This window comes from Protopterus annectens, chromosome 1.part0 (assembly GCF_019279795.1).
Source record: "Protopterus annectens isolate FY-2018-M chromosome 1.part0, PAN1.0, whole genome shotgun sequence".
In the NCBI taxonomy this organism is placed as follows: domain Eukaryota; kingdom Metazoa; phylum Chordata; order Ceratodontiformes; family Protopteridae; genus Protopterus; species Protopterus annectens.
The window spans coordinates 509,236,612-509,260,268 of NC_056725.1; the positions used below are offsets into that span (position 1 = coordinate 509,236,612).

At 42.8% G+C, this 23,657-nt stretch overlaps 1 protein-coding gene across 4 annotated transcripts in view; it reads left to right on the forward strand.

Moving 5' to 3' along the window:
• Window positions 1-23,657, forward strand: part of RNF8 (ring finger protein 8) — a 656,229-nt gene that overhangs the window by 505,356 nt on the left and 127,216 nt on the right. For all 4 annotated transcript variants that reach the window (XM_044060967.1, XM_044060956.1, XM_044060976.1 and 1 more), the window contains one exon: window positions 19,773-19,880. In XM_044060967.1, the coding sequence (XP_043916902.1) occupies window positions 19,773-19,880 (108 nt within the window). The remainder of the gene's footprint in view (window positions 1-19,772; window positions 19,881-23,657) is intronic.

Here is a 23,657-nt window from a genome sequence, read left to right on the forward strand (position 1 = left end):
TGTTCTCAGTTTTCGTTCTCTTATTAGAGACCATCAGTCTAAAAGGAGGATTTGAAGAATTCTTATGAATTTTAGGGATGCCAAATAGTTTCCCCAAACACGGATTTGGAGACCACATGAATATAAACTCTTCTTCCGTAATGAAATGTTCATCCCTTAATGATTTCAGAACATTGTCTACATTGTCAAAATGTGCGTTGACTGTTGGTAATGACGCCTTTTCGTAGAAGTGGCCATTAATCAATTCTTCTTGAATTTTGCTGATATAAGCACATTGGTCCATAACCACAACACCTGTCCCTTTATCAGCTTTTATTACTCTTAGTGAAACATCATTAGACAAATCCAATAAAGCTTTCCTTTCGTTCACTGTTAAATTAAACCATTTCTGTTTGGATTTAACATTTAAAGTATTTCTAACATCTTCTTCACACACTCTAAGGAAAGTATATAGTGTTATTGATAGGTGGGTTCACAAGACTTTTTTTCTCTGGGGTTACATTTTACCAATAAGATCCTTGGTTCTGAGAATTGTTAATGGCTTGTGAATTTTGTGTACTTTGTGTATTATCATCATCATCATCATCGACACCAGAAAATAAATTGAGATTCAACTTCTTAATGTATAATCTCAGATCAAGCAACACATTAGATAAATTTGCCCTTTGTGAGGGAATGAACGTGAACCACTTAAGAATATTTAAATGGTCACTTGATAAATTCTTGTTGGAAAAATTGAACACCGACATCAAATCAGTATTACTAAAAGAAATACTATTAGTGTCTATACAACTAGAAGTACCTTGACCATCCAAAATATCACGAGGCAATGTATGAGAGTTGTTACCAGTAAAACCATTAAGAGCAAGTGAATGTGACTTGAGAGGATGACTCATTTCAAAGTTAGTCATAGTATGTCTGTCAACATTTATTCTAGTGTAAATGGATGAATCAATAGAACTACCTGCAGCTTCAAAAAGCCTGCATCTTGAATGGGAAAATTCCTTTAGATTTACCTGCAACTTTACCTCTTTACCATGTGTCTTGGAGGAAGTTGAGAAAACCTTGAACCTTTCCCTCTAATTGTGGATGGGACCCCTTGGGAAGGATGATCTCTGTTCTCCCTAACCGGAGTAAATCTTTGATCTAAAAAAGCTGATGAGGAATGATTGTTAGTACCACTAACATCAGTACTATTGGTATTATCAGTAGCTGGGGTGTTAGTGTGAGTCACAGTAGTGGCATATGTGGGAGAATTAACCTGAGTGTCATACGAAACATGTCTACTGGTGGGTAGTGGAATTGTCACTGACTGAGTCATAAATACCCTCTCTAGCGCCAGAAACACAGCATCTGTGGGACCTGGTAACATCCCAGACTGTGTCCTACATGGACTCCAACACGAATTAGCAACACCACTGGGTAATCCTCAGTTATAGTCTAAGCACCGGCTTCATCCCAGCTGAATGGAAAACTGTCAGTTATCCCCTTGCACAAGGGTTTTGCTTCCACTGACCCTGGGAGCTATACACCTATTAGCTTAACTGGCCTTATTTGCAAGGCCATGGAAGAAATCATCTTGGACCTTTGCAAAGATATAGGTAATCTCAAAACTTTATCTTCCTTTGACAAATCCAAACTGAGTAGGGTTATGCCTGTTAAACTTGGTGGACTTCTTCGAGACAATCACCAGAGCTGTGGGCAAGGGGGAAGACTCTGCATACAGCCTACCTGGACTTGGCCAAGGCTTTTCACAATATTCCCCACTCCGGCATTGACCCTCACCCAGTTAGGTGTCAACCCTTGTATCATTAGATGGGTCGCTAAATGACTCGCTGATGAAACCCATACAGTCAATATAGGAGAATCCACCTCAAGCAGAAGAACCAGTGGTGTGTTCTAGAGGGATCAGTCGTGGGACAGCTGCTGTTCGCAATCTATGTCTATGAAGTACAAGCAGAAACTAAAGGTCTGTGGCTGACAAAGTTTGTTGACTACTACTAACTGAGAGCTGTCATAGAATCCCCAAACGATGTCAACAATCCTACAAAAGGGTCTTCTGCAAACAAGTGATTGGTTTCAAAGTTACGGCTTTAAAGTAAATGCAAAAAATGTATTATCCCTTTCAGTAAAAGCGATGTTCCCATTTACTACCACATCAGTAGCAACACCCTAAGCACGCACTCACTGTTGAGACTTGGGCACACAGGCTGACAGCAGCCTTACAGTTGATCACCATGTCTCCACAGTGAAGGGCATTCTATATTACTCATCTCATAAGTAAGGGCATTGCCTCCAAAAAAAGTTATAACCTCCCTGTACTCTTCCCTTATCAGGCCAATAATTGAGTACAGCGCCCCTTTTGGTATGTACCTTTCCAGGCAACTGCAGCAATTGGAGAGATCACAGAAGTTTCTCACAAGATGTATTCAAGGTATTCAGTGTCTGTTCTATGTTGATCAGTTGAAATCAATGTTAACTTACTCTGTTTCATACATATTACTCAGAGGCTAGCTCTGCATTGCTTATAAGGCAATCTGACTGTGCTTCGTTGGAAATCCTGCACATCTGCAAGTCCAATGGTTTATGGGTTACTTGCTCTAAAAACCTTAACCCTAGTATGTGCTATTAATAGAACCTGCTGGAGGGACTGGTTTGCCTCCCAGAGGTTACCGCACCTTGTGGAACAGACTTCAATTCATGTCAAGCAGAGCACCTCTTGGCCCTCTTCAAGCGCATTCTGAACGACTGAATGGGTAAGCATAAGTTCACCCTGGGGGTTCCACCGGGGCAATAGGTGCTGCTTGTGGAAACAAGGTTAGAACTTGGCTAGACTTTCAAGTGCTCTAGGGCCATTAGCCTAGTAACATCCTATGATCCTGTGAGACAAAACTGTAGTTCATCAGACGAGTTGAAAGCACAACAGCACGTGTTTACAACTTTCTCAGATATAGCAATATCGATTTTCCTCGTGTTTCACTGTTGCAGTCATCACATTTGGGTTATCTGCCTGCAGGCAGCCTTCAGCCAGCCTGAATACCAGAGTCTTCAGATTTCTACATCTGATGCTGTCTCTTCTTCCTTGACATTAGGTCGTCAGGGGTATTAAACATGCAGCCGACGCCATTACATCAGTCTTTCTTGCTGTGTAGTTCTCGAAGCAGACGTATTTTGCAAGTGCTGGTCAGCCGACTCCTGAAATTTTCATTTTCGAATTTCAGACCTGAAGTCTTCAAAAAAAGCTAAGTACCCCGGTTGGGGATCCCTTTTCTTGCTCTAACCGATGTCAGTAAAAGTTAACAATTGTCTTACCTGTGGAAAGCATATACCTCATAGAGATTTTCATTCTTACCGCATTCCCTGTTTAGGCCCAGACCACGATGTCCCTCGTCGGTTTTGTGCCTTGTTCAACGCCCAAACTGTTTGTCATTGGGCTATTTTTGCTGCTAATTACTTTCGTACTCAATCTGTGTACTTCGAAATGGCTTCGTTAAGCCATTCGACTAACTATCTTCTGAAAAAACGTAAGGATAAAGACAGAGACAGACCGCATAGGTCCAAAACTGCCCATGCTTCTGTTAAGCTAGTCACCAGTTCGCCAGTACTCAGTGAGGCACTTTTGCAGCCCCTGATACCGGCTACTTCAGAGTCGCAAGCCTCTACTGAGACCCATTCGGAGTATGCCGCGTGATGCTTCTTCGACTATGGAACCTGCCGATGTCTCTATCTTGGATGGTCTGGAGCCGCTGTGCAGGCACTGGCTTCTGATGGTGTATTCAGGCGTACAGACATTCATATTAAACTGACTCCATAGTTTTCATCCAAGCCAAAAACTCGCTCTATGCCTAGAAAACAGATGACCAAACCGCAGGCTCAAGCCCATATTCCTAAAAAACAAATACCTAGAATGGCTGAAGACATGCCTCTCAACCTGGGAACATCAAAAATCTGGACTAAGGCTCATGAAAAGTAGGTTCAAATCTATGCTGATTAACATAAAAATTGCATACATCATTATGCAACCCCACCATCTCTGGAATTGTGGGATACCAACAAATGCAAATTGAAAAACAGAAAAAATATTAAACACAAAATATAACAAGGATGATGGTATTTAGTGTTTCAAATTGCATCAAACTTTGAACTTGTGTAATAAAAAAAAAAAAAAAAAAAAAAAAAGTAAAATAAGGTTTTCTTTTACAAAAGTAAACTGCTGCTACACATGCTCATAATGGTAAATAAAACAAAAATAGAACCAGAACAATACTGTTTTATAATATTTGAACTTCTAACTAAAATTCTGTATAGCATACTGATTGTAAGTAAGTCTGTTTTGATTTATACAGCTTTAGTTTGTATGCTGTATTCTGTGTGAAGGGAGAAGTTTAGAGATGGATCTAGATGAAGTCCCAAGTAACAATAGGTGGACTGCTGAGAAGTCTTGTTTTAACTAGGGTCAAAGATGTTGATGGAAGGTGCATTTTTTAATTTACTGGGAAGAGTCAAATAATATTGCAGTTGATTTGGTTTGCTTTATTTGAAGTCAGTTGCTGATGAAATAAGATCAGATGGAGGTGGTCTTTCTGCAGTTCTTTGAGATTGTTGTGGGAGGGAGAAAACAGAGAAGGATGTTGTTGGCATATAATACTATTGAGAAAAAAATAATTGTGATAGTATCATTAACAAACAGAAAACCACAGATCCAAGAACTGAGACTAGATTCCTCACTGTTCCTGGCCATCTGGTGATTAAGTTTAATAAAAGTGCAAACATGGGATGTGATGCTTCCAGTAAAAAATATGTGGTTGTGCAGATGCAGACATTTAATACAGTAGCCACAATGTGTATTTGTACCATTTACTCAGTATTTTGCTGATAACAGGATCATGAGACTGGCTGGTAGATAGAGTTTTCAGAGATTTTAAAAAATTCGGTAAGTCAGTCCAACTGTGTACATTAGCTTCCCCACATTCAGTTCACCTCACTCTGATTTTGGCTCAACATTTTGATATGTCCCTCCTAAAACTCATGATTTTTTAGAAAATGTATTGGATTACACTTCAACTGGATTTTTAAACTTGTTTTACTTAACAAAATGTGTGTTGATTCGTTATTTTCTAACTTCAACTTCTCGTGTTGACAGTACTGATATTTTAGTGCGTGTCCCGGATTTCTGGATTTGACCATCACACTGTACTTAACAGGTTGAGAGCTATGCTTGTCCGTCATTGTCATCATCAAAAATATAATGGGCAGTACAGTCCGGACTTCATTTAACCCGGGATGCCACTTGTCTTTGTTCTCAGTTTACAGAAGGCTGGCAACCTTTGATGCAACTCTAAATTTGATTATGCTGTCTAACAAAACAATGAAATAAAACATTGTAAATTAAATGGGCACATACATATCGCAAAGCAGCGATGAGTAATTTAGCGACACATCCATTTAGAGGAAACCAAACCAAAAGCATTCATATAAAATGAACTGTTGTGCTGTCAGTAATGTCCACAGTGCAACAAAACTGAGTGTCAATAAAACCTAACTTCCAATTGAAGCAGATAGGTCAACATTGGTTTATTTTTACAACTTACAACTTAGAGCAACGCACGCTAATTTAAAAACTGCAACAACTTCTGAATATATTTGGAGCCTTTCTAAAACAAATGCACACAGTAACATAGAACATAGTGACTGTGGCTAGCCAGAATTGAATGGAAGTTGGACTTCACACAAATACATGGTTCATTCTTCTGTGAAGATAGTTTGCTTGTTCCTAAAAAATATAGCTCTCTCACACACAAACTAAAAGCAGATACATACAGTTCGTGACAAACTAAAAGCAGATACAGTTCATGATTGTGAATATATAGCCCTTCTAATGGAGCGGCCCAGCAAAATTAAAATAAACATACTGCAGATACATTTTGAATAGCTTACTCATTCCTAAAAAAATACAGTTTGATAACATATGCAACATAGTGACTTGGACTTCACATACACACCTCTTCTGACGGAAGCAAGACTAAAATAAATATAAAGTACAGCAGACACGATTCATTCTTCTGAATAGTTTGCTCGTTCCTAAAAAACTACCACACCTTCTGAATAGCTAGCTTGTTCCTAAAAAAAAAAATACACAGTTTTCTGATATAGAATGGAGTGGCCGGCCAGAATTCAAATGACTTGGACTTGACTTGCAATGACAAAAATGGGTTAAAAGAAAAGTGTACAAGATAAAATGCTGCATAGGCCCGTTAGTGCATTTTTTATTCTTTTTGTCTTACCTGCAGGCTGAGCAGATTTCTGACCTGCAGACTCTTGCTGCCATTGCTGCTACATTCCCTATTTCCCTCCAAAACAGTTCAGTCTGACAGAGTCTAACAGACAGTAGCTGATGTCATCACGCATGCCCCTGTAAGCTGGTGATGCGTGGTGACTCGGGCATAAATTTAAAGTTGTAATGGGAAAAAAAAATTTTTAATCGGGAATTAAAGGGGTCACTCGGGAATTCGTGGCACCCCATTATTTTGACCTCAAAACCAGTAAATTCCTAGGAATTCGGTACGGTTGAGAGCTATGGCTGAAGACCTTATTACCTTAATTAGGGGAAGCCAGCCCTTCCCCCTTTAAGACTTGGAACTGATTTTCTTTCTGATTCTTCTGATCAGGAATCTGATATTTCTGCTCCTTCTGATTAATAGGATTTGCCCTTGTCTACTTATGAGGATTCTGATGCAGAGGATTCCGTTCCCTCTGCTTCCCCTCCAGAAGATGTTTCTTTCTGTGAAACCTTGCATACTCTTAAGGAGCATTTCTGCTGGGAAAGCCAGGGTTACTTTGAGTTTAAAAAGAGACTTGGGGAATTCATACTCCTACCTCAACACAGGCCTTTAGCTATCCCTCCTGTTCTGGACATTGTCGATGATGCTTTCTTGGAATCTAGCCTTACCCCAGACACTTTACCTCCAGCTCCTGGAAAACCTGACTGGTACTACAGAGTACCTGACTCTCACAAGTTCCTTTTCAAGAATCTTTCTGCGGATCTAGAGACCATTTCCCAAGGACCAAAAGGCATTAAGGCTACTGCTGCCAAAAATCCTACCCCTTCTTATAGAGATTCTAAAACCTTGGACAGATGGGGTAAGAAGGTATGCACTTCTGCTACTTTGGCCATCAGGGCTTTAAATTGCCAGTTTTATATGTTAAAGTATCAGCAGCACATTATGGGGGTACTTGGACAGAAAATGATGTTGATTCCTGACTGTGCTGAACACACAGAATTGCAGGATTTAATGCATTCTGCAGAACAAGTTGGTAAACATACTTTGCAATGTGGTTTTGACACTTTAGAATCATCTTGCAGGGCTGCTGTCACTGGGTCTGTACTTAGAAGGCATGCTTGGCTTAAGGAACAAAACTTGCCAGATCATGTTAAAGCTAAATTACAGGATGCTCCCTTAAACCAAGACCACCTTTTTGGCAACAAAGCAGAAGTCTTCAAATGGATGGAGGAAAAAGCTAAATCTATGCAAACTGTTAAAGATTTCCTACAAGTACAGCCTCCCAGATTCAGTAGGCATTGGCCTTCAAAGAACTGGTCATTTCCAGTCCCTTCCAGGCCTTCTCAGTCCAAACCCAGGAACAGCAGACCACCTAGGCTATAGTCTGACTATGCACAGATCTGAACAGTGGGGGGGCTCCCACTTCCAAAGCAGGGAGTAGTAAGCCACCCCCTACGGAAAAATGGCACAGTGACTTAATCTTAAACCTTCCAAGCCATGCTCTACTACCTGCTCCCTGCATGCAAAAACCTGGGAACTCATTACCCAGGACAAATGGGTTTTGAGCATAGTTTCCCAAGGATACAGATTCCACTTCCACACACTACCAACCCCAAATGATTGGCCAGACCTACCCCCAAATCAATGGGTGGAGGCCCCAGCAGCAGGCTCGCTCTCTTCTCAGTGTCAGGGTTATTCAACCTTTCCCAGCAGAACAAAGAGGACAAGGTTTTTATTAAAGACTTTTTCTGGTACCCAGAGAAGACAACTCCTGATGTCCTATCCTGGACCTCTCTATTCTCAACACCTTTCTGGTGGTTCCAAAATTCTAACTCTTCAACTGGCTGCAACCCTAGACTTAAAGGAAGCTTACCTGCATATCCCAATAAGAGGATCCTGCAGACAATACCTACATTTCAGGGCAGGCTCCATGCACTTTCAGTTCTCTGCACTTCCCTTTGGCCTATCTACTGCGCCCAGGGTGTTCACAAAGTGTCTAGCTCCAGCCATTGCATTTTGCAGGCAGAGAAATATTCAAATTTACCCACACTTGGACGATTGTCTGATTCAGGCAGAAAGCCAGGATTTGTTATTACAACACCTGGCATTCGTAAAGAAACTTCTGACCTCACTGGGGTACACCATCAACGAAAAGAAATCTCTCCTGGTACCCTGCCAACAGAGTGTATTCCTTGGGAGCAAGCTTGAACACAACTTCCCAGGTGGCATTCCTCACTCCGTAGAAACAAGGTTATTTGGCAACCTACTTCAAACTATTGGCCACAAAACTCCAGCTATCTGCAAGGAAAATACTGCAAGCTCTGGGGTTCATGGCCTCTTGCATTTTACTGATTCCATATGCAAGACTGCATATGAGGAAACTACAATGGTATCTAAAAAGCCTATGGTGTCAACATTCTCAGGACATGGAAACAATGATTTCTATCATTCCTTGTATAAAGACAGAGTTCCTTTGGTGGGCAGAGGCCTGCTACCACAACAAGGGACTCCCTTTCACTCTACCCCCTGCTGCCCAAACCCTAACAACAGATGCATCAGACTATGCATGGGGGGCTCACATGGCAGGGCAGAGCATTCAGGGCAAATGGAACCCGAGACAGATGCACCTGCATATCAATCAAAAAGAAATGTTAGCTGTACAGAATGCACTGGCAGCCTTCAAAGGCCATATTCTTCCAGGACAACTATTGGTAAAGACAGACAACACCACAGTTATGTGGTACATAAGCAGGGGGGAACCCACTTGTACCCTCTCTGCAGACTAGCCATGGCTCTGTGGGACACAGCCTTGAGCTACCAAGTACACCTACAAGCACAATTCCTGCCAGGCAAACTAAATTCACTGGCAGACTTGAGCAGAAATCTCACGGACCCATACGAATGGAAACTAGAACCCAAAATATTCAACCTTTTGAGGAGCAAATGGGGGACTCGAGACAGACCTGTTTGCCTCCCCTCAGAACTACCAATTGAACGAATTCTGCACTAGAACTCCCTACAGTCAAGCTTGAAAAGTGGATGTTCTGTCCTTTACCTGGGAAAGCCTCTCAGTTTATGCCTTTCTCCCTCTGCCTCTCCTCTCGAAGGTTCTACTAAAGATCAAACAGGACAAGCCAAGGAGAATACTGCTTGCACCAGACTGGCCACGCCAGCATTGGTACCCCCTCTTGCACAGTATGACATTGCTACAACCATGGCACCTGCCTCAGACCCTTTCCATGCTGTTCCAGCAGGCGGGCCAGATTTTGCACCCTCTGCTTCAAACCCTGAACCTTGCAGCCTGGCTAATTCCTTGAGCTCTCCTCTAGCATCCCTCAGTAAGTAGGTACTCGATGTCATTCTGGAGGCAAGGAGGCCTAGTACTAGTAAATCCTATGCTGAAAAATGGAAAAGATACTGTTCCTGGGGCCAGGCTCAGGGGATGGGCACAGCGGTGCCCAGCTTACCTCATATTCTACAGTACTTAACAGGAATGCTGCACAAGGGCCTATCCTTCTTGTCAATTAAAATTCATGCCTCTGCCATTTCAGTACATTGTAATACTGAGCCCACCCCTCTTCTCTCACCCCATGCTAAAGCAATTCCTTAGAGGGGCCATAAATTTAAGACCCCCCCACCCAGGAGAGCTCCCATTCCAGCCTGTGACCTTAACTTTGTATTGGAAAAGCTCACTCTTTCCCCCCTTTGAGCCAGCTGCTACAGCAGAGTTGAAATTCCTTTCTTGGAAAACAGCCTTCCTTTCAGCCATCACTTCAGCAAGAAGAGTGTCTGAATTACAGGCCCTCATGGCAGTGGAACCCTTCATTATCTTCCATGCAAACAATGTTTCCCTCAGGACTAATCCTTCCTTTATGCCCAAGGTGGTGCCTGCTGTGGCCCTAAATCAGTCCATTCATTTGCCTATTTTTTTTCCTAATCCACAAAACAAAGGGGAACAGATACTGCACTCTCTGGATGTGCACAGACAACTTAGATTCTATTTGGACAGGACTAAGCCTATCAGAAAATCTGAACAGCTACTAGTTAGCTTTGCTGCAGGGGCAGATAGCCCATTGCATTAATTTCTGCTACAAGCACCATGGAAAACCTACCCCACAGGGGGTAAGATCACTTTCCACCAGGGCTGCATCTACCTCTGTGGCATTTCTCAGAGGAGTCCCTAACAGACATCCTAGAAGCTGCTACCTGGAGCTCTGTACATACCTGCACCAAGCATTACCACTTGCCTATCTTTTCTAAATCCAGAGCTGGATTTGCCACTGCAGTCTTGCAGGGATTAATACCTGGTCCTAATGCTCTTTAACTTCCTCCTCCCTTCCTTAGCTTTTAGAATCTACCCAAATGGTGATGACTGCAACAGTGAAACATGAACATAGTACAGTTGTATACACTTAAAATAAATGTAGATGTTCGAGTGTATTCACTGTTGCAGTCCTGGTTACCCTCCCTCCAGCACCCTGACTTTTCTTACCTCTACCTCTCCTTCTTGTTGGTATATTTATTTTTTCTTGTGCATTTGCATTTTGATGGGAGTTTACCATACCATTTAATTGCTTCCTGTTGTGGGGGCACCTGACAGCTGGGTCAAGAAAAACTGATGTAATGGCGTCTGCTGCATGTTTTATACCCCTGATGACCTGACGTCAAGGAAGAAGCGACAGCATCTGACTCAGAAATTGTGATGACTGCAACAGTGAATACATTCGAACATCTACATTTGTGGTAAGTGTACAGAACTTTACTTTTGGTCTGTGCAAATATGCAAAAGTGACATTTAAAGTAGAAAAGTCGTAGTACCAAGCAAATATCCTGTCCAAGAGAGGATTGAGATGTAAAGGAGCTTGAGCATGAAGGGAGTGTATAAATATCTGGGAATTAATGAAAGTCTGGCAGTAAAACATGAACAGGTGCAAATAAAACTTGGTAAGGGATACTTCAGAATATTAAAACCAATATTGAAAACAGCCTTGACATCTAGGAATAAAACGTCCAAGCAATAAGCCAATTTACTGATACTGTTATAGTGTACAGTTTTGGTGTGATTGACTGGCAAAATGGGTATTAGAGCAGTTGTACAGGAAAACAACAAAAGTGATTTGTACGTATCAAATGATAAATAAAAATCAGAGTATAGCAAGATTGTTTATTTTTCACACTGAAGGAAGTATTGACATCCTTGAAATGGATTACATTTACAGATGTGCATTTGTGAGACTGCACACATTTGCTTACCTCATCAGATCCAAACACAGTAATTTTTAAAGCTCGAGGAGAGCAAGTGTAAGATGACCTGTTTGCGTAGTTTAGCAGAAGCATTCTAATGTCAAGCAGGAATGGAAATCCAAACCATAAATAGACAAAAATCGGGCAGCAACTGAATGTGCTGCAAAATGAAAGAATATAAGGATCAGATGAGAAGGAAAGAAATGTGGAAAACCCATAAATATTGTAGCAAGTAGAGATTTCCTGGAACAACTTCATGTTGATTAGGAATGGATAAGGAGAGTGGTGAGTTGAGACCAAAAGATGAAAGTTTAATGACAGCCCAGGACAGTGGGCTACATGCATATTGGTTTACAAAGTTCATTGAGTGTGTGAGAGAAACAAATATAGGTTCTGTGGCAAAAAAAAGGAAACATTTCCACATCTTGTTGCTGGGTGTGATGCAGTCGTGGCAGAGGGCCTATACACTGAGAGACACAATAATGTCGCAAGATTGTTGCGTTGGGAATTGCACAATCCCTACAGTATTGAAGTAGCTGAAAAACATTGGAAACATGAACCACAAAGCATTAGAGAGAAGTGTACATCATATGAGATAACGCTTTACCAGAAGTTCAAAAAATAGATCCATGAAACCCAGATATAGTAGTCCAGGAAAAAAAGACAAAGGTAGCATTGATCATTGAAGTTTGCAACACCTAGTGAATAGTGTGCTGTGTAAAGGATTTGCAGACAGAAATGAGAGCAATGGGGAAGAAAGATTCCCAGACAGTACCAATAGTAGTAGCAGCAGTGGGTGTAATGATCTACAGTCGTACTTGGATATGCTACCAATAAATGTAACTCCATATGGATTGCAGGAGTCGTCATTTCTAGGCACGTGGTTGCTGTGATGAGGACTTGTGGCCAACATCAAAGAATGAAACAATACTAATTTCATGAGCTTTAATTATACTCTTGACTTAATGGATGTTCATCGTGCATACAGCTGCAGTCATAACAGATGGGTTCTCCTGCCGTCAGACGGGTCCTTGGTCGGCCGAATTCCAAAGTCTAGGTCTGGCGTCGCTTCTTCCCTGACGTCAGTGCGACAGGGGTATAAAGGAACCAGCCGACGCCATTTTCTTCAGTCTTTCTTGCTGCTCGGTGCCCGAAGCAGAAGCAGTTCGCAAGTGCCGGTCGGCCAGCTCCTGAAATTATGAAAATTTTGCAACCGAAGTCTTCTTGAAAGCTAAGTACCCCGTTGGGGAAACTTTTCTTGCCTCAGACCGATGTCAGACAAAGTTAATAATTGTATTTCATGTGGGAAGCAAATACCGCATAAGGATTTTCATTCCCACTGCATTCCTTGCTTAGGCCCAGACCACGACGTCTCGGTCTGTCGTTTTTGTGCTACATTCAACAAATGCACCATTAAGCGTCGGGCGGAATTCGCCCAGCACTATTTTGGCAGAAAATTTAACTATATTATGTCGTCGGATACTCCGACTACAGTTTTGTCTAAAAAACGCAAAGATAAGGACTGACACACGAGGTCCGCGGCCTCTACCGACACCACGCCAGGGCCGACTACAGGTGGTCCGGTTCTCAGCGAGGCGCCTACGCAGCCCCTGCCTACAGACGACACTTCATTGGCGGTGTCTTCTGTGCCCGAGGTCGCAGGCTCCCTCGGCCCACACCCCGACTAGAGATACTGAAGCCACTCTTGGTGGTGAAACACAAAATGTAGACAGGTCTGCCTCCTCTCAGGGTGTCTTGAGACCTTCCTCTTCTTTTTCCATCAAGGCTTTCACTAAGTCTAAAGCAGCCATGCATTCTAAGAGACCAGCTACACAGGGCACTTCTCCAGGCCCCATGCCTAAAAAACAGATGCTTAAAATGGTTGAGGATTTAATTACTCTTATCAGGGATTCTCACCCCCCGGACAAAAGGCCCAGAGTGGAGGAAGAATCCCCCTCCTCTGACCAGGCCTCCATTATTTCAGAGCACTCGGATGAACAGGAACATTCTTACTCCCCTTTTGAAGATTCTGATGCAGAGGAGTCCATTCCCTCTGTCTCACCTCCAGAGGATTACTCATTTGGGGAAACTTTGCATACCTTAAGGGAGCACTTCCACTGGGAAGGCCAAGAGTATTCAGATTCCAAGAAAAGGCTTAGGGATTTTCTCTTGCTACCTCAGCACAGGCCTCTGGCTATACCTCCTGTCTTAGACATACTAGATGATGTGTATTCGGAGGCCTGCCTTAACCCGGATTCTTTACCTCCAGCCCCAGTCAAACCTGACAGGTACTACCGGGTTCCTGACTCACACCAATTTCTATACAAAAGCCATGCGGCTGACCCAGAAACTATCTCACAGGGCCCCAAGGGAATTAAGGCCTCCACTGCTAAAAATCCTTTACCTTCCGAGAGAGATTCCAGATCTTTAGAAAGGTGGGGAAAAAAGGTATACACCTCAGCCACCTTAACCATGAGGGCATTAAACTTCCAGTTCCATATGTTAAAGTACCAACAGTTTCTGTTATCACAGTTGAGAAGCAAAATGTCACAACCTGAACAACCAGACTTGAAGGAGTTGCAGGATTTGATGCATAGTGCAGAACAAGTGGGTAGACATACCTTGCAATGTGGTTTTGATGCTCTAGAGGCCTCATGTAGAGCTGCTGTTACAGGATCAGTCCTACGTAGACATGCCTGGCTCAAGGAGCAAACCTTACCAGATCATGTCAAAGCTAAATTACTAGATGGCATTATTTTCAAAAAATTGGCATATTGTCACAAAAGACAAATGGATCCTGGACACAGAGGCTACAGATTCCATTTTCACACCCTTCCAAAAATGAGAGGCCTGCCAAACCTGCCACACAATCAAAGGGTAGAGGCACAAAGACATATTTCAGATCTCATGGACATGAAAGCTATTCAAGAGGTACCTACTCAAGAACAAGGTCAAGGTTTTTATTCCAGACTATTCCTGGTACCAAGGAAGGGAAAAGATTGGAGACCTATTTTGGACCTATCCATCCTAAACACATTTTTACTCGTACCAAAATTCAAGATGCTCACATTACAGCAGCTTCTTCCCATGCTGGGCAAGGAGTCTTGGCTGGTAACATTGGACCTCAAGGAGGCATACCTGCATGTCCCAATCAGACAAAACTGCAGAAGATACCTCAGATTTCTTGCAGGTTCAACCCATTATCAATTCTCTGCATTGCCCTTTGGCTTATCTACGGCGCCCAGAGTATTCACGAAATGCCTGGCATCAGTAATTGCCTACTGCAGACTTCAAGAGATACAAATATACCCATATTTGGATGACTGCCTGATCCAAGCGGACAGCAAGCACATACTTCTGAAACATCTGGCTTTTGTAATAATGTTGTTGAATTCTCTGGGATACACAATCAACAAAAAGAAATCAAGGCTAATACCCTCTCAGAAAATAATTTTCCTGGGTGCCAACTTGGGCACAAACACCCAGATGGCCTACCTCACGCCAGAGAAACAGGGGCAACTAACTCAGTACTTCAGAAAACTAGCAAATTTCACCAGGCTGACTGCAAGGACAATCCTGCAGGCTCTGGGATTCATGGCATTTTGCATCTTACTAATCCCATGTGCAAAGCTGCATATGAGGAAACTTCAAGTGGTACCTGAAAAACCTATGGTCTCAACACAGCCACAGTTTGGAAACAATATTAGCACTAATTCCATGTCTTCAAAAGGAATTTCTGTGGTGGGCTCAAGCATGCCAAACAAACACAGGTCTCCTATTCTGCAAGCCTCAAGCAAATCAAGTCATCACAACAGACGCCTCTGACTACGCCTGGGGGGCGCACATGACAGATCGGTGCATTCAGGGCAAATGGTCCCAAAAAGAAAAGCACCTTCACATCAATCAAGAGGAAATGCTAGCAGTAATAAATGCTATTATAGCTTTCAAAGACCTTCTGCATCCAGGTCAACTATTGATAAGGACAGACAACACCACAGTAATGTGGTACATAAACAAACAGGGAGGAACCCATTCATACCCCCCTATGCAGGCTGGCCATGTCACTTTGGAACATGGCTCTGGAATTACAAATCGAACTTCAAGCACAGTAATTGCCAGGCAAGGAAAACACGCTGGCAGACAACCTAAGCAGAAATGACAGATCCACACGAATGGAAGTTGCATCCTCAAGTTTTTACAGAGATAATACAAGCATGGGGAAGGCCAGACATAGATCTCTTTGCCTCCCACAAAAATCACCAATTGACAAAATTCTGCTCAAGGACTTTTCATCCACAGGCCTGGAGAGTGGACGCTGTCTCTTTCAGTTGGACAACAATGACAGTTTATGCCTTTCCGCCTCTTCCTCTGCTGCCCAAAGTTCTATTAAAAACCAGAGCAGACAGACCGAAGATGATTCTCATTGCTCCAGACTGGCCAAGACAGCACTGGTATCCACTCCTGAGGAGCTTGACGCATTCTCCACCATGGACTCTGCCTCTAATGCCTCTTCTTCTGACTCAGCACAGCTTCAAAACTCTTCAGTCAGCTGAAAACACTCAATCTAGCCACATGTCACAAATAATGTTAAGTGCCTCACCAAAGTTCAGTCAGATGAAGAAGAAACGAAAATCCAAAAGTCACAAAAGACTGAACACTGCTGGAGTCAAACAATGTTGTTTGACTCCAGCAGTGTTCAGTCTTTTGTGACTTTTGAATCTAGCCACATGGAAGATTCCTTAACATCACAATAGAACCTACTCTCCAAGGAGATGCAGGATGTCATTTTGGAGGCCAGAAGGCCGTCTACTAGAAAAGCTTACTCCGCAAAATGGAAACGGTTTTGTGCCTGGAATGAGAAAAAGGGCCAGAATCCTGGAAAACTGAATTTACCTCAAATATTACAGTATCTAGCTGAGCTGCTAAGCAGTGGACTTTCATTTTCTTCCATCAAAATCCATGCCTCAGCCATTTCTGCAGAATACAACACTGATCCACCTTTATTCTCTCACCCCCTCTGAAGACAGTTCCTCAGAGGGGCGAAGAACATAAAACTCCCCAAGGAAACAACCAATACCTGCTTGGGACCTCAATTTCATTCTAGAAAAGCTGACCTTGCCTCCCTTTGAGCCAGCTGCCTCAACAGATTTGCAATATTTGTCCTGGAAAACAGCTTTCCTTCTGGCTATCACCTCAGCTCGCAGGGTATCGGAACTACAAGCCCTCATGGCTGTGCAGCCTTTTATCATCTTCCATCAGGACAGAGTTTCCTTGCGAACCAACCCGTCCTTTATGCCAAAGGGTGGTATCCAGGTTAGCTTTGAATCAAGCTATCCACTTACCGACCTTTTACCCTAATCCTCAAAACAAAGGGGAGAGACTACTGCATTCCTTGGACATCCACAGACAGCTGCGTTATTTGGACAGAACAAAGCCTTTCAGAAAAATAGAACAGCTCTTTGTGTCCTGTGCTATAGGAGTTCAAGGGAAGCCAATTTCCAAACAGACAATCTCAAAACGGATAGCCCACTGCATACGCTTTTGTTACTCTTTTCATGGTAAAACTGTACCTGCAGGCATCAGATCTCACTCCACAAGGGCCACAGCTACCTCTGCAGCTTTCCTCAGAGGAGTTCCTACCAAAGATATTTTGGAAGCAGCCACTTGGAGTTCTGTGAATACCTTCTCCAAGCACTACCACCTACCATTATACTCCAAAACTAGAGCAGGCTTTGCCACTGCAGTCTTGCAGGGCATCCTGGCTCCTCCTAGTTCCACCTAGTGCCTACCACCCTTTCTTAGCTTTGGGATTCTACCCATCTGTTATGACTGCAGCTGTATGCACGATGAACATAGTACAGTTTTGTACCTACCATAAATGTAGATGTTCGAGTGCTAATACAGCTGCAGTCCAGGTTTCCCTCCCTCCTTCCCCTCTTGGGACAGGCCTATTGGCTAACACCTCCTCATACAACCTGATTGGGGTATTCATTTATGGTGTATTTGCTTGCAACTACTGTATTTTGATTATATTGCATTGCTTTATTAAATAAATTTATGTATTGCCTTCCTTCTGGGGGCACCTGACATCTGGGGGCAAGAAAAACTGAAGAAAATGGCGTTGGCTGGTTCCTTTATACCCCTGTCGCACTGACGTCAGGGAAGAAGCGACTACAACCGACGCCGGACCTAGACATTGGAATTCGGCCGACCGAGGACCCGCCTGACGGCAGGAGAACCCATCTGTTATGACTGCAGCTGTATTAGCACTCGAACATCTACATTTATGGTAGGTACAAAACTGTACTTTTCCATTCATGTCATGGTGTTAGAAATTCAAAAAGACTTGAAGTTAAATTGTAAGAGATTCTCATTAGCTCTGGCACTGGGAGGTATATCCCTGGTATAGTTGCACCATCAGGCCCCTAATTGATTAGTTTAATTGGCTTTAGGTACTGAACAATTTTGGGGAGCAGTCCTCTAACAGCCAAGTTTGGGACGTGCGTAGTCTCGAGAAATTTCTCCTTGGATTCAAGCAAAGGTATGGGTGGGTTTGGCAGATCCTGGTTGATAAGGCTGCTTAGGACATATTGCGTAATGGTCAAATTTTTTGAATTTCTAATCAAACCAGTATTTGTCGTAGGTAGCTTGAGTCACAGTGACAGAACTGCAACCTTGGTATTTGTCTTCAGTATTCATCATATCTGGCAGGTGCTCTGCTTTGTGTCAGAGCCTTATCCCCAACACAATGTACGTGTTAGTCGCATTTGCCTTGTGTTATGGTTTGAGTGTAATGCTGTGCGTATGTGGTGGTGGGGGGAGCAAGCAGGAGTCCCTCTCAGTCAGACCTTGCAGCTGCTGAATTTAAGATGGACAAAAGTAATGTTATCCTTCTCTACTTTTATGACCCTCCTCTTCAAATAGGCTTCGGTCTGATGAGGAATAGCTTCTTTAAAAAGACCTCAAACCACTGTTCTTTCTCTATATGAAAGCTTTGCAGGGTTTGTGAGAATGTTACTAGAAGAAACTTGAGTCATTTTGTTTCCTAAGCCCCAAGAAATTGGTATTCCCCTGTGACCTTGACTATGGATATTTTGACTAGAGTCATAGCCTCAGGTGTGCCTGATCATCACAAGAGTAAAATATTCTTCATTGGAAGAAGTCTGGAGCAGTGTCTTGGATTCACATTTCTTCAGGGAAGTGCTGTTTGGCCAGCCCATTGAAGATCCGATCATTGATCTGAGGTTAAAACATCCATTTTCCTGTTAAGCCTTTGTCCTTTCACATTTTTCTTCTAAACCTGTCCAGCTCAAAAAGTGGAGAGTATGTCTTTGTTTAAATAGTGCAGTAAGTTTCCATGCAGTATTCCACCCACCAGTACTGGCTAAGTCAACTAATAGGCTCATTTAAGCTTGAAGCATTACCACAAGGGAGTTCTGTAAGTAGTCACTATCAGGAATGATTTACATCAGCAAGATTTCCAGTAAAGGACCATGCCACCCCAACACAGTTCGTGGGGCAATTCCAGGTTCTACTCCTTGAAGAGCCTTTTTCATTTTGGATGGAACAATACCCTTTACTGGCCCCATTAGTCAATTTGTATGTTGTCTTAGATCATCTTAGACACCTTTGTTGGCTTGCTCATCCAATGATTTAGTGTACCATGTTGATTGATTTTGGTAGCTGTAACATCTGGTATAGTTTCAGAGCTTCAGGCCCTCTGTTGGGAAGCTTCATTTCATCAGCCTTTCACTAGGCTAAGTCATCCCTCAGGGTGATCCAGCACTTTTTTCAGAACTAGATTTGGAATGGTTTGAACCAGTCCATTTACTTTTCTATTTTCTTTGCAAGTCTAAAAACCCAGATAGAGAGGGTCCTTAACACTTTGAATGCCAGGGGCATAGGTTGTTCATTTTAATGGCTGACTCCACTGGATTCAAAATTTTTGAAAGCCAATAAAATACTTTGCATTGCTGAACAGACAACAGACAGGAATTAAGTGTTTATCTGAATGATGAATGGCTTTAGATGCTGTTAAGACTCTTTGTTCTGCTGCATTTTTAAGTGTGGTAGACCAAAATAACTAACAGCTTTTAAAACTGTTAGTTCTGCCTCTGTTCATTGCTAATCTGACATCAGAAAGCTGCTTAACAAACTTGTATTTTTTTCTATTTTTAGAGTTTTAATTGTGGCATTCCGTGCACTACAGATGTTTTATTCATACCCTGCTGTATCTATTTTTCTTAGGAGGAAAAAGAAAAAGTGATGGCCCAGAAGCAAGTGGTTCTGACACAGATGTCTGATGTTCTGGAAAATGAACTTCAGTGTATTATTTGCTCAGAGCATTTTATTGAGGTAAGATCAACATTTTGGAAATTAGTAGTTGTAGAGCATAGTGGCGTTTTGGAAATATTTTGAGTAGCTGATTACTGTGGTTGTCGCCACATTTAACTTTTTTGATGGTGCTTTGGTTTGCTAACTTCATCTTCCCTACCAGTCACCATTTAGCAAAACATAGATGTTCTTCATGTTTCACTGTTGCAGTCATTACATTTAGGGTAATCTGCTGGCAGGTTGCCCTCAGTCGGCCTGAATTCCAAAGTCTTGGGTCCTGCGTCGGTTGCTGTCTCCTCTTCCATGGTCATGTCGTCAGGGGAATAAAACAAGCAACCAACGCCCTTTTCTTTAGTCTTTCTTGCCGCGCGGTGTCTGAAGCAGAAGCAGTTCGCAAGTGCCGGTCGGCCGACTCCTGAAATTTTCGAGTTTCAGAACCGAAGTCTTCACTAAAGCGAAGTACCCAGTTGGGGAAACTTTTTTTCTTGCTCCATACCGATGTCAGAAAAAGTTAATAATTGTATTTCTTGTGGGAAGCAAATATCTCATAAGGATTTCCATTTATACTGTATTCCTTGCCTAGGCTTTGATCACAACGTGCCTGGCTGTCAGTTTTGTGTTAGATTTAACCAACGTGCTATTAAGCGTCGGTATATTTTTGCCTCAAAATATTTTGGAAACAGATTTAACTACCTTGAAATGTCATCGGATAGGAATCCGACTACCGGAGTGCACAAAAAACGCAAAGAAAACAACAGAGACAGACCGTCGAGGTCCAAAATCGATGATGAAGCTTCTCCTAAGCCAGTCGCCGGTACTCAGTGAGGCGCTTTCGCAGCCCCTGATACCCACTACTTTCGAGTCGCAGGCCTTTACCGAGACCCATGTGGAGTTCGGCACGCCGCGAGATACTGTAAGTATTGTACCCACGGATGTGTCTCCCTCGGATGGGTCCGGAGCCACTGAGCAGGCCCTGGCTTCTGAGGGTGTATTCAGGCCTCAACATTTTTATATAAAATCGACAGCTGCAAAACCAAAGACAAAAGCAACTTCTAAAGCTAAAAACTGACGCATGAGCCACGTGCACAGGCCGCTGTGCCTAAAAAACAGATGATCAAAATGGCTGAAGACCTAATTACCTTTATCAGGGGTTCCCAACCCCCTCCTAAGAGGCCTAGGCAAGACACTGATTTTGAATCTTCAGATCAGGTTTCTATTTCTTCTGATTCCTCTTCTGATCAGGAATCATCTATACCTCCCTATGAGGATTCTGATGCAGAGGAATCTATCCCATCTGCATCACCTCCTGACGATTATTCATTTGGAGAAACCTTGCATACTTTGAGGGAGCATTTTCACTGGGAGAGTCAAGATTTCTCCGAATCAAAAAAGAGGCTCAGACATTTCCTTCTCCCTCAGCACAGTTCTTTAGCCATTCCCCGTGTTTTATGCATTGTGGATGATGTGTTTTCAGAGTCAAGCTTGACTCCTTACCTCCAGCTCCCAGCAAGCCTGACAGATATTACAGGGTCCCTGACTCTCACAAATTTTTATTTAGAAACCCTGCTGCTGACCCTGAAACTATTTCACAGGATCCAAAGGGAGTTAAGGCCTCAACAGCAAAAAATCCTGCCCCGTCTGATAGAGGTTCAAGGGCACTGGGATAGATGGGGAAAGAAGGTTTATACATCTGCAACCTTGGCAGTTAGGGCCTTAAACTACCAGTTTAATATGCTCAAGTATCAACAACATGTTATGGGATTGCTGAAACAGAAAATTATGTTGATTTCTGAATGTGCAGAAAATAAAGAATTGCAGGAATTATTGCATGCAGCTGAAAAAGTTGGAAAGCATACTTTGCAATGTGGTTTTGATTCCTTAGAGGCCTCCTGCAGGGCCGCAGTTACTGGATCTGTGATTAGGAGGCATGCCTGGCTAAAAGAGCAAAATTTGCCTGATCATGTTAAAGCTAAATTACTGGATGCACCTTTGCAGCATAGTACTCTGGTATTAAGGCAGAAGAGGTTTTAAAGAAAATGGAAGACAAAGCTAAGTCTATGCATACTGTTAAAGACTTTTAACAAGTGCAGCCACCAAGATTCAGTAGACACTGGCCTACAAAAAATTGGTCCTTTCCTGTGTCCGACAGAGCTCAAAGGGGCAAATCCAGATGCCCTAAAGGTTCTAGATACCAGGCACAAAATTCTTACAGGTCAAAGCAATGGGGTGCTTCTACCTCCAAATCTGGAGGAGATAAAGCGCAGCTCTACAGAAAACAGTCCCAATGACTTCCCTCTGCCATCACCAAGCACTTAACTTTTGGCAGCACCCTTAGGAGGAAAATTAGCACTTTTTGCTCAAAATTGGCAGTTAATAACCCAGAACAAGTGGGTGCTAAACATAGTATCACAGGGATACAGATTCCATTTCCATACTCTGCCAATGGTAAACGGTTGGCCGGATCTGCCAAAAAATCAATGGGCAGAGGCACAGAAACAGGTTATGTCCCTCATGGATATTGGGGGCTATTCAGCCAGTACCAGAACTGGAAAAAGGACAAGGTTTTTACTCCACTGTTCTTGGTACCCAGAAAGAACAAGGCCTGACGGCTAATACTGGATTTAGCAATTTTGAACACATTCCTGGACATTCCAAAATTCAAAATGCTAACTTTGCAGCAGCTTCTGCCCATGCTGGGCTAGAATGCTTGGCTGGTGACATTATACCTTAAAGAGGCATACCTGCATGTCCCAGAAAGGGAATCATGCAGAAGATACATCCGTTTCAAGGCTAGCTTAATGCATTACCAATTCTCTGCACTGCCCTTTGACTTTCCTACTGCGCACAGGGTCTTTACAAAGTGCCTGGCACCAGTAATTGCTTTTTGCAGAAAAAGAAGTATACAAATATATCCTTACTTGGACGACAGTCTCAAGCAGAGAACAAGGACATTCTTCTTCAGCACCTGGCGTTTGTGAAAAGGCTTCTAACATGCCTAGGGTACACAATAAACAAAAAGAAATCACAACTGGTACCCTCTCAAAAGATAACATTCCTGGGTGCAAGCTTGAATACAACTGCCCAGATGGCTTACCTCATGCCAGACAAACGAAGGCAACTGATTGCTTATTTCAAACTGGCTTACTTCAAACTGGCAACAAAAACCCAGTTATCTGCAAGACTAACTCTGCAGGCTTTGGAGTTCATGGCATTCTGCATCCTACTGATTCCATATGCAAGACTGCATCTGAGGAAACTTCAGTGGCACCTAAAAAATGTATGGAGTCAACATTGTCACAGTCTGGAAACAATAATTCCTCTCATTCCTTGTCTACAACAGTAGTTCTATGGTGGGCAAAGGCATGTCACCAAAACATGGGACAGGCCTTTACTCTACCCCCTGCCAGCAAAACCTTAACATACGCATCAGATTACGCATGGGGGGGGGGTCCCACCTGGCGGGAAGATGCATTCAGGGCATATGGACCCCAAAACAAATGCATCTGCATATCAACCAAAAAGAGATGTTAGCTGTTCAAAATGCCCTGACAGCCTTCAAGGACTTACTTCATCCAGGACAACAACTGATAAAGATGGACAACACCATGGTTATGTGGTATATAAACAAGCAGGGGGGCACGCAGTCATACCCCCTTTGCAGACTAGCCATGGCACTGTGGGACACTGCTTTGACTTACCAAGTACATCTTCAAGCTCAATTCCTGCCAGGAAAACAAAATACTCTGTCAGATGATTTAAGCAGAAACCTTATGGACCCTCACGAGTGGAAACTAGATC